This window comes from Coenobita brevimanus, chromosome 59, assembly GCF_032717465.1.
Source record: "Coenobita brevimanus isolate Jiangsu-jjx chromosome 59, ASM3271746v2, whole genome shotgun sequence".
Lineage (NCBI taxonomy): Eukaryota > Metazoa > Arthropoda > Malacostraca > Decapoda > Coenobitidae > Coenobita > Coenobita brevimanus.
Window position 1 is genome coordinate 2,140,800 of NC_137012.1, and position 10,738 is coordinate 2,151,537.

General features: G+C 41.5%; 1 protein-coding gene across 1 annotated transcript; it reads left to right on the forward strand.

Annotated features, from left to right (window-relative positions):
• Nucleotides 1-793: 793 nt before the first annotated feature.
• LOC145402845 (zinc finger BED domain-containing protein 5-like) lies at nucleotides 794-4,637 on the forward strand. Its single transcript, XM_080274758.1, has 3 exons — nucleotides 794-814; nucleotides 4,027-4,207; nucleotides 4,363-4,637. The coding sequence occupies exons 1-3, from the start codon at nucleotides 794-796 to the stop codon at nucleotides 4,635-4,637; spliced, it is 477 nt and encodes a 158-aa protein (XP_080130884.1).
• Nucleotides 4,638-10,738: the final 6,101 nt, after the last annotated feature.

Sequence of the window (10,738 nt, forward strand, 5' to 3'; positions counted from 1 at the left end):
GATAGCAATTTAGAATCAAATGCCAGATTCATAATGCTCAAGTAAGGTCCTCAGCAAATTGTGTGCTATTTAGTTACATTTTTTCCAGGTCTGCTTATCATTAACTTGACGATTTAAAAATGTATGCTTTCTATACAGCCTCCAACTTTGATTTGAATGCTCTCGTGTAGGATATAGTTTGAATTCTTACTGTGCCAAACACCTTAGGAACGTATAGCGCCATTAGTACAACTGTTAAACTGATCTGAAACTGAATTAGCACACAGAGGGTTTTACGTCCCCCCTCCCTCCAGAGCAGTGATTGGCCCACCATGGTTGCTCCGTTTGTGGAGACCTTGACATGGCACTGATAACAGCATCTGATATGGTGCTTACTGTTTGATGTGGAAGAGTGTATAGGAGCTGCCAAGTCTGTCAGACAAGCCTAAGGATTTTCACATTCAAAGTGACTAATTGAAGCTCCCTTAAGATTTCCCCACACAACGTTCTTCACTCCACGAAATTACACATGGTACTTCACTATAGCGAAGTATTGCTTGTGTGCTTTATTTCCCAGGCGGTGTGGGCTAAGACAGAGGAGGTTGGGTGTGGTGCCACGTATTACAACCCGTTTAGTGGTGCGAGTGGCAGCAGTTGGGTGTACGTGTGTCACTACGGACCAGCAGGCAACGTACCAGGCCAGCCCATATACCAAGTGGGTCCAGAGGCCAGCCAGTGTGATGCGGGCACGTCCAAGTCAGCCGAGTATCCCGCACTGTGTCAGAGGGACTATTGAGGCACCAGATAAGGAACCATGAGTAAGGAACATGGGCAGGTAACACAAGGCGGTCCATAAACAGCACTTCTCTAGAAACTCACATAACAGTATATTCGGTGTTGCGGGGTCGGCTCAGTCGGTCAGTTCGTGGTTGGTTGTGACAGTGGAAGTCTGTTATGAATGAACGATGCAAGAGAGATACCGATAACACTAGCTGAGCCGTCCCCACAAAACACGAGATATCGCTCGGTGGAATAGAAGGTGAAGCGTTATATATGAGCACCCTGTATATCGATCTAACCGAGAGTCAATCATCAAATTTGTACATAATTTTCTGGAAAGATTAATGGATTCCAGTGAAGAATTTCGAAAGACAATGCTCACTGTCTTTTTATAGCAATGCAGTGGAACAATATTTATCTCCGCATTTGTACGTGAGAGATTGGCAGACACAGTAGGGATGAACAACGTACGAGATAAGGAAGACTTAAGAAGATGCGTAAGAAATAAGCAGAGACGAATGTAGTTTCAAACGGATGAGGACGGGACAAGATATGAAAAGGATGATTAAGATGCTGTAGTTAAGAGATATGTGGTGGCTGATGGGATGAGCAGACTACACCCCTAAAAACTAAGAAGAAGAAGAAAAAGAAAGAAGCAAGACGTATCATGGTATAGCAGTTTGATGGTTGTGGAAGTGATCAGGTCCCTCAGACACAGGTGGATGTATTATGTTTGTACCTCATATTATAAATGCTCCTTTAATGTGCAGTTCTGTGTATTTTTAGAGTACAAATACACATCACGAAAATTATTTGCACCATCATCACTGTGTGGCCTATATATAACAATGCTTCGTCCACGTTTCAAAATGATTAGCACTCTAAGCAGCACAATGCTTTTTTCAAAGAAATATATATATATATATATATATATATATATATATATATATATATATATATATATATATATATATATATATATATATATATATATATATATATATATATATATATATATATATATATATATATATATATATATATATATATATATATATATATATATATATATATATATATATATATATATATATATATATATATATATATATATATATATATATATATATATGAGTATATACATATATGAATAAAGATGCATGGAGAAGGTCCGTTTCTGTTTGTAACTGATGTGTTTCCCTTATAAATTTTTTTTTCCAAATGTGCATATCATTTTTCCACATAAGAGATGGATATTTTCTTGAGTGCGATGTTTTAAAGGAAGGAGGATGTGACGAGGCAGAGAAGAGATGAACTGGATATACAAAATGAAGATGGACACTGTACGTATGGACAACGAACACGATGCGAGGCAGATAAGAGATGAATTAGAGAAGGATAAGAGGGACGGACATAATAGGAATGAAAAACAAAAGGGCGATGATAAAGATAGTGAGTGTGATGTGTGAGGACTGAAGAAAGGACGTGAAAGACAAGATATAAGCTTGATAAGCAAAATAGAGATGGACATTGTAGGGACAGATAAAGGACAAAATATATAAATAAAGATTTTGTGGTGTAAGAGTAATGATCGAGGGACGAGAGAGGAGATGAATGATATAAGAGATTTAGAGATGGACACTGTAGGGATAGAATAAGGACAAAAATAAAGACAGCGAGTGTGGTGTGTGAGAGACTATTGAGGAAAGGATGAGACAGAGAAGAGATGAGTAAGATAAGGAAAACAAATGGACATTGTACGGATGAGAAAAGGACAAGATAAACAAAGATAGATGGAGTCGAGGACGGTACTCATTGGCCAAGCGTTCAGTGATGTAGGTGCATTGTGTGCCTTGGTAAGAAAATGCTCTGGTAAGGTGAAGGGAATGAGTGTAGATATTTATGCCTATGAGGTGCAGTCAGGATTCTGAGGGCTTGAATGATGAAGGAATGAGAGTGTGGCCCATTCATCTGAGCAGACTTTTGATAGTTGTCGTTGTATCAGATTCTTTTGCTTGCTCTCTAAATCCTACTCACCCCATTCTTAGGGGGGGAAGGAAATCTGGATGATGATGATGATGATATTTCGGCTACATGGCTGCGTTTTGGCAGTAAACAGGGCTGTTGACATTATTTCTTTAGTACATTTGACTGTTAATGCTGACTGTTGTGCAGTATTTTCAGTGCCTGACTTCATATGATCTTTCTTAACACTGGCTTCCTTAACGCATTAGGCGGTGTGATGTTTGCCCCTTTCACATCTGCACACGTATAAAACCATATTATGACCTCTGATATTCTGAACTATGGCATCTTGGACACTATACACTACCAGTTTCAACAACCTGGATTGTTTCGCTGGTACGGTGGCATACACGGTGCTTCAAAAAATGTCAACACTTTTATGGAACTTTTATATTTCTTACTTTCCTATGCAGTTGATTGAAATGGCAAATAAGACTGACTTTAGAGTACAGAAGAAAAGTAGAGACTGACTGAATCTTTGAAGGCACAGCATAAATTTGTTACACAGTACTGATCTGGTGCATTGTCGGTTCTATTTCATTACAAACGTTAGGTCCATGTAAAATTAACATCTTTTGAAGCACCCTGTATCATTATCAAATGAAGGCGTGTGTGCCTGATAAAACACACACACACACACACACACACACACACACACACACACACACGTTTTCTAGTAGGAACAGACATGTTGCTGTATCTGGATTGCTTTTCTTAGTTTTCGTGGCAGATTATGTTCTTGTACTCATTTCACTGAACATTTTCACACATTGTTCACTGGATCATTGGAATCTCATTGATATTACTTGATTTTACTTACGTCCTCAATTTCTCCATGAAGTACAATCCCCCTTAATCTATCACTAAAATTTTGTTTCAGAGTAAAGAAATTAGTTTTCCATTTAAGATGAAGCTGTCAAACATCTGCAGGTGGTAATTTGCGCTGAAACAAAGTTGCAATAATCCAGTCACAACATGAATAATATATATACATATTTCTTATATATATATATATATATTCTCGAGCAGAAGTTTTTAACCTGGGGGCGAGCCTTCCTAGGGGGGCCTGAGTAAATTCGAGGGAGGGTGCGAGCCCGGGGAAAAAGTAGGAATTTCTCTTACTATATCTGTAATTCTCTTAACAAGAGCGTCGCTAATATCAAGATGATTATGAAAGAAATATAAAACATGCTTAGACGGGTTTATGAACTATGAGAAGTAGCAAAATTTGTAAATTCACAGCAGAAGGCAGATCTCCATGACAAGTTCCAGTCTGAAGGCTTTCTGCTATCTCAAGCTTACCTGGTGTACATCATCGAAGCGCTGAATGCAATCATCCTTAAACTACAAGGGAAAAACATCAACATCATCATGCACCACGACACCATTCGAGCCTTCATGGCCAAACTCGACCTCTGGAAATGTCGAATTCACGATGGAAATACAGCCAGTTTTAGTAACTTGGATTCTGCTCTCATTCACAGTTACCTTGATTCTGAGTTAAAAACAAAACAAAACAAATAATTATTCATCTGACTAACTTGAAAGCAGAATTAATCAGATACTTCCCAGACATAGTTGATAAGCGTGAAGCCTGGAAATTCATCAGAAACTCATCTCAATGTGAAGTAGCTGATGTTTCGGATGAAGTGCAAGAGGAGTTTCTTGAGTTAAAGTTCAACGCCTCAGCTGAGGAAGACTTCAAAGAACTGGATCTTGAGACGTTCTGGGTCAAGTACCTTCCTGTTTACCCTCTGGTCTCACATCAAGCTCTTCGAATTATGACAATGTTTGGATCCAAGTATCTTTGTGAAGCTGTATTTTCCATGCTCGTTGCCGTCAAGACCAAGTAAAGAAAACGGCTGAACGTTAAAAGGGACTTACGTTGTGCACCTTCTGGCATTCGACCACGCATTCAAGATCTGGTAGCTAAGAAGCAGTGTCAAATATCTCATTCAATTAGCAAGACAGTAACCTCATTAAATATGCTGGGTATATTGTCTGCACAGACTTCATGCTCAGTAAAAAGACTAAAAACACCCATTTATTCAGTTTCTCCTTAAAATCTGGGAGGGAATTTAATCAATTTGGTTGAAGATGCTAGGGGCGGCGTGGAGGGAAGAACCAACTACTAGAGGGGGCGTGGTAGTAAAAAAGTTAAGAACCACTGTTCTAGAGTCTGTTTTTATCTGACGGAACTATACAGCTTTGTAACTTTAATCCCATGTCCAATTGGTATAAAATTCAAGGAGCTTTAACTATGTTTTAGGAATGAGTCTCTGCTTACTGGTCAGATCAACTCTCCAGTCTATTTTTGGCTGTCAACAGAGCTGCCAGGGTTTGGTATCTCTGTCAAGTTAGAATAAAAGCATGATGTTTGGTGGAACATTAAACATTCTCCTCCATTCTCTCTTTGACAATGATGGTTAGAAATGTGTATATGGATCTTGTGCCAAAATGTGAGATTTATAGCATGGTAAGTATTGTCGAATCTTCTGGGCTATATCTCAGTATATATTCTATCGTCCTTTTTTTTTTTTTCTTTTCTTTTTTTTCATTGAAAAAACCGTGTCGAGTTATTTATACGTCACTTTCCTGCACAGCACCTGATTTTTTCGTTGTCATTGTCGTCGTCATCATCGTTATTGTTGTTGTTCTTGTCTCAAGCTCATCCGGAACGTGAACCCGGTGGACTGAAGGCTTAAATTGTCCTTGTCCTGTAGCCCACTATCCTCTTTTCGGGGAACAGGGAGGAAGTTGAGAGATTTTGTACAACCGAGTAACTCCGCCACGCGACCAAATCGGTGCCGCCACGCGAACACGTTCCTCCCCAGCAGTGTTATGAATCGTTAATGTATTTCATCAAAGGCAGTCTACGAGTACACCCACCTGGCTCCCTGAATAAATCGGCTGGTGGTGGAATGTCACGTACAAGATGTCATCGTTTCTGACTTTACGGATACATGTACCACGGCTGTAGATGTAATGAACGGTTATGTCTTCCATCATGGTGCTGGAGAGGGACGCCTTCATGTGGAGGTACAAATAAAAATAGGCGGATCCCCTGCCTGGTTATAGAAACGTCCTACAGCTCCCCCCACATCCACCCCCCGAAAAAATAATGGTGAGCTGCAGGGAAGCGGCAATTTCAGCCTTCGGTCAACTGGGTTTAAGGTTCAGATGAACTTAGGTCCACAACAAAAATAACACTTATTGTTAGTGTTTCCGTCTCATTTATTGTTTCAAACACTTCATCAACGGGTCTTCTGAGGGAGAATATATTAGACCGGTGGAAAGAAGGTAAGAATGGTGAGGACAGACGCCATGAGGAGCTCAGCCTTGGTGTTAATCTCCCTAGGCCTTTGAGCCTGTGGTGGGCAATTCCCCTAATATCCTGGGATACAAGGCCACTATCATTCAGGTCACCACAGCCACCTCCCTTAGGTGTCTCCTGGGTATTAATTTCATCCACCATACCACAAACGGATGGACGGACACCTGAATCGAATGGTGCCAACTGTTCCCATCAGGATTCGAACCCTGGCGTTGTTGGCCGGCAGTTTCATGACTATCGATGCTAACCACCGGGCCACCGCGAGGGGTGGGGGTGGGGGGGCAGGAATAGCATCGCATCACAAGAAGGGTCAACTGTACTGGGTAGTTACATATTTAATCAGTGTCTCGCCTGCATCCCATCATATATGGCTCCTGACCCTGGCCATACAGAAGTGCTTAATAACTTGAATGATTGAATTCGTGTAGTAATGGCAAGAACGAGAGAGAGAGAGAGAGAGAGAGAGAGAGAGAGAGAGAGAGAGAGAGAGAGAGAGAGAGAGAGCGCAGTTGTGATGAGTGTTAATATATTCTACACTGCCCGCCTTACATCACACAACATACTATCTGTTGTCAGTAATCCCGTAAGGGGTGGCCACAAATAAATCTCCTACACGTCTGTTAATTGGTCCTCTGCCATGTGCCTGCCTTTCCTCCTACAACTCAACCCCCCTCTACTCCACCATATATCTCCACTTCATACTGACTCTTGTGTTTATAACTAGATACTCTCTCCGCCCATACCATTAAGATCTGAATAAATGCCAAGTCTTATAGGCAATTACTGTGATATAATGCCGATAGTTTTAGCAACTAAGTAATTCCTTTATACGGGATCTCTCTCTCTCTCTCTCTCTCTCTCTCTCTCTCTCTCTCTCTCTCTCTCTCTCTCTCTCTCTCTCTCTCTCTCTCTCTCTCTCTCTCTCTCAAACTGAATCTAATCGACTGGCATTACCAAGAATGATATACTGCCATTAAATTCGTTCACTCTAACGTGGCCGAAATTTTCGACCTTTTGCAACCTGTTTCATTAAAGCCTCTGACTACAGGTTAATAAAAACACATACAGATAGACAGATAGATAGACAGGCAGATAGGTAGATAGACAGATAGACAGATAAAGACACAGATAGCTAATGCAGTCTACATCAAACCCAACCCCTTCGAAATGTCTCCAAAGCCGCATAAAATCATCCATACGTAGCAAGGGGAAAAAAATGAATACGTGCCAGGGATGAGTTAATTCGTGAGAATAAATGACTATCGATGTGCCTAGGCTCTTGACAACAGCGCATGAGCAAGAGTGAAGTCAGCAGTAGGTATATTTATGAAGCGTGCGGGAGAAGGGCTGCATAACAAGATTCTTTCAGTTACGCGTTGGACTTGCTACGAGTAATGATTCCGCGTACACTGGCGCTCTGGATTGACGTGCTCTTCGCCTTACTTGCACATACCGCCACTACGGCTTTGTCTGTTATGGCCGGATATGAGTTGTTTCATCAGCCTGACCCACATTCACTGGCGTTTGTAAGAGGTATTGTGGAGGTGGCTGAAGGGCCGCTGAGTGACCAGTGGATAGTTCTCCTGGTTGACTCTTCCATCGAGCAAGTATTTCCTGTCCTTCCACTACTACAGGAGCTAAATCACGCTGACAACGTTCATCCACTGTTTTTATCTTACCCAGTAGTTCAGAATGCATGGCAAGAGCAGCTGCCACTCTCGTCTATCTGCAGTGGCCAATGTGTTGTGCTTTTACTGACTGGTGCGTTGCCTGAATGGCTGCAAGAGTCAGGGGACGCTTGGGCCCCAGTCACCATGCTTGTTGTCAATGTAAACACGTCCTGGGATGCCGCTGCTCTAATGGAATGGCAACAGATTCAGAGAGCTACATCCCTTGCTCTCATGCAAAGTGTTTCACGTAACAAATCCCTTCCTCCTCGCGTCTTCACCTCCACTCCCTTCTCTAAAACATACAAAGGAAAACGACGCTTTAGGACTTCAATGGGGCCGTGGAATAAAACTAGATTTGCTTTGAGAGGGGACCTGTTCCATGACCGATTCCAGACGTTTGACGGTGAGGTATTGCAGGTGGCCAGCGATATGGATGACTTTCCACTTGTTTATGGCGACGTGAAAGCTGGCCAAGGCTTGAGCGTCAAGATCCTAGAATGTCTTGGGTCCTGGCTGAACTTTACATTTACCTTAGAATTGATGGCCAAGGATGAGGATTGGGGTGACTTTGAGAACGGCACTTGGACAGGCCTTCTGGGGGAAGTACACAGAAGGGAGAAGAACCTGACCATCAACTACTTCACCGTTGTTGAAGAGCGCCTCAAAAACTTCGACAGCACAGCCCCCTACTTCTACGAGGGATTCGGGTTCGCCCTCCGTGTACCCATTCCTCTGCCTGCCTGGCTGAGTCTAACCTACCCATTCCAACCCTTGGTGTGGGCCAGCGTCCTTGGTGCTCTTCTGGTCGTCATCCCAGCACTCCACCTTGTGAACCGATTTGCATCCGGTGCTCCACAGATTTCACTTCAAGACGCTGCCGTCATCGTCTGCAGGGTATAATTTTGACCAAGTGCTTCCAGTAATTTGTTCCTCCTCTTCTTCCTCTTCCTCCTGCTCCTCCTCCTCTTCCTCCTGTTCCTCCTCCTCCTCCACCTCTTCCTCCTCTTCTTCCTTGTCATATCACCATCATTACCCAGCCTTTTTCTCCAGCCAAAGATGCGGTTTGGTAAAGTCTAAAAAGCAAGAAAGAGAAAACTATGATAATGGAAGAACTAATCGGTAATATGTTCATGGAAATGGGCCACACACTCACTCACCAATCAAGCCCTCGGAATCCTGATTCTACCTTTAACTTTTCTGTATTGTTGCCTGTTTACTTTTTTTTTTTTTTTTGAAGTGTTACTTATTTCATATATTCATTTGCAGTTGTATCGTTTATATCCATACATTTTTTTTTGCAGTGTTACAAAACTATCTGTTGCAACCATGCATTTAACAGTTAGGGTCAGATCCAATTTTGGAAAGCCGTGGGGGGGGGGGAGGATTAGAGAAGTCATTACTGGCGAGATTACCTGAATTCATGCTGACTCCTTATCATATTCCTCAAAACTTATTTCCAGATTCTTCTTTTCATTGAAATGATTGCATGATACTACTGATGTAAGAGGTTTATTACGTATATTGTGGTAGATAACATTCTTCTTTCAATAGTAATCATTGGTCATAAGCAGGGAGGGCGTATGACCCCGAGGCGCCCCTCCCCCAACTCCGTACCAGTGTATTGTTATCTAATTGGCAGAAAACTGAACTGGGTGTGCTAACCACTGCACTACCACTTCCCTCAAGGCGGAAGATGAAGTGCTTACTGGAATACTGATAACGTGATGCACATGGTGTCCACTTTAATGACAATCGTGTAATCAATAGCCATAAATCTGTCCTGATACCAGTTGTCAGCCGAGCAGGTGATGAATGGTAAGCACTTCCGTTTTGCAAATGGATGAAACGAAGATCAATACTGTAGCCATTCAGAATCTTGAACAGAGTTTGTTCTCTCACGCCTCCTCCCGTTCCTGTCATTCAGCAGTTTCACTAGGAACCTGGATATCGCATCAAAATTGTAGATAACATTTTAGGGGATAAATTGGACATAGCAAATTTGTATCCCTTATTGACCTTTTTGTAGTCTATAGGTGTTGATTTAAGCGTTTGTTTTCTTCTTTCTCCCTCTTCTTTGTTTTCCCATCTTCATATTCTTTTTCTCATCCCTCCTTTTGTCTTGCCTTTTATTATTTCTCCCTTTCCCCTTTAACATCTGCACACGTATAATACCGTATTTTAACAATTGATTTTCTGAACTATGGCATTTTGGACACTATACACTACCAGTTTCAACAACCTGGATTGTTTCGCTGGTACGGTGGGATACATGGTGCTTCAAAAAATGTCAACACTTTTATGGAACTTTTATATTTCTTACTCTTCTATTCAGTTGATTTAAGAGGCAAATAAGAATGACTTTCGAGTACAGAAGGAAAGTAGAGTGACTGAGTCTTTGAAGGCACATCATAAATTTGTTATTCAGTGCTGATCTGGTTGTCGGTTCTATTTCGTTGCAAACGTTAGGTCCGTGTAAAATTAACATCTTTTGAAGCGTCCTGTATCACAAACAAATGAAGGCGTGTGTGCCTGACATCATACACAGACACACACACACACACACACACACACACACACACAATGTTTTTTAGTAGGAACAAACATGTGTATCTGCATTGCTTTTCCTAGTTTTCGTGGCAGATTATGTTCCTATACTCATTTTACTGAACATTTTCACACATTGTTCACTGGACCATAGGAATCTGATTGATATTTCTTGATTTTCTTACGTCGTCAACTTCTCTGTGAAGTACAATCCCCCTTAATCTATCACTGAAATTTTGTTTCAGAGTAATTAGTTTCCATTTTAGGTGAAGTTGTCAAACACCTGCAGGTGGTAAATTGTAGGGTTGCCATACGTCCGGATTATCCCGGACATGGCCTGCAATCAGGTGTCAAAATCTTCGTCCGGGATGAATTTTAAAATTTCTCCAGAAGTCCGGAATTTCAG

Excerpts from the sequence above, each read along its gene's own strand:
- LOC145402845 (XM_080274758.1), top strand. The coding sequence starts at position 794 with ATGAGTAAGGAACATGGGCAG. Across the intron at positions 815-4,026 it reads TGAGTAAGGAACATGGGCAG|CAGAAGGCAGATCTCCATGA; the intron begins GTAACACAAGGC and ends GTAAATTCACAG. Across the intron at positions 4,208-4,362 it reads CAAACTCGACCTCTGGAAAT|TTGATAAGCGTGAAGCCTGG; the intron begins GTCGAATTCACG and ends TCCCAGACATAG.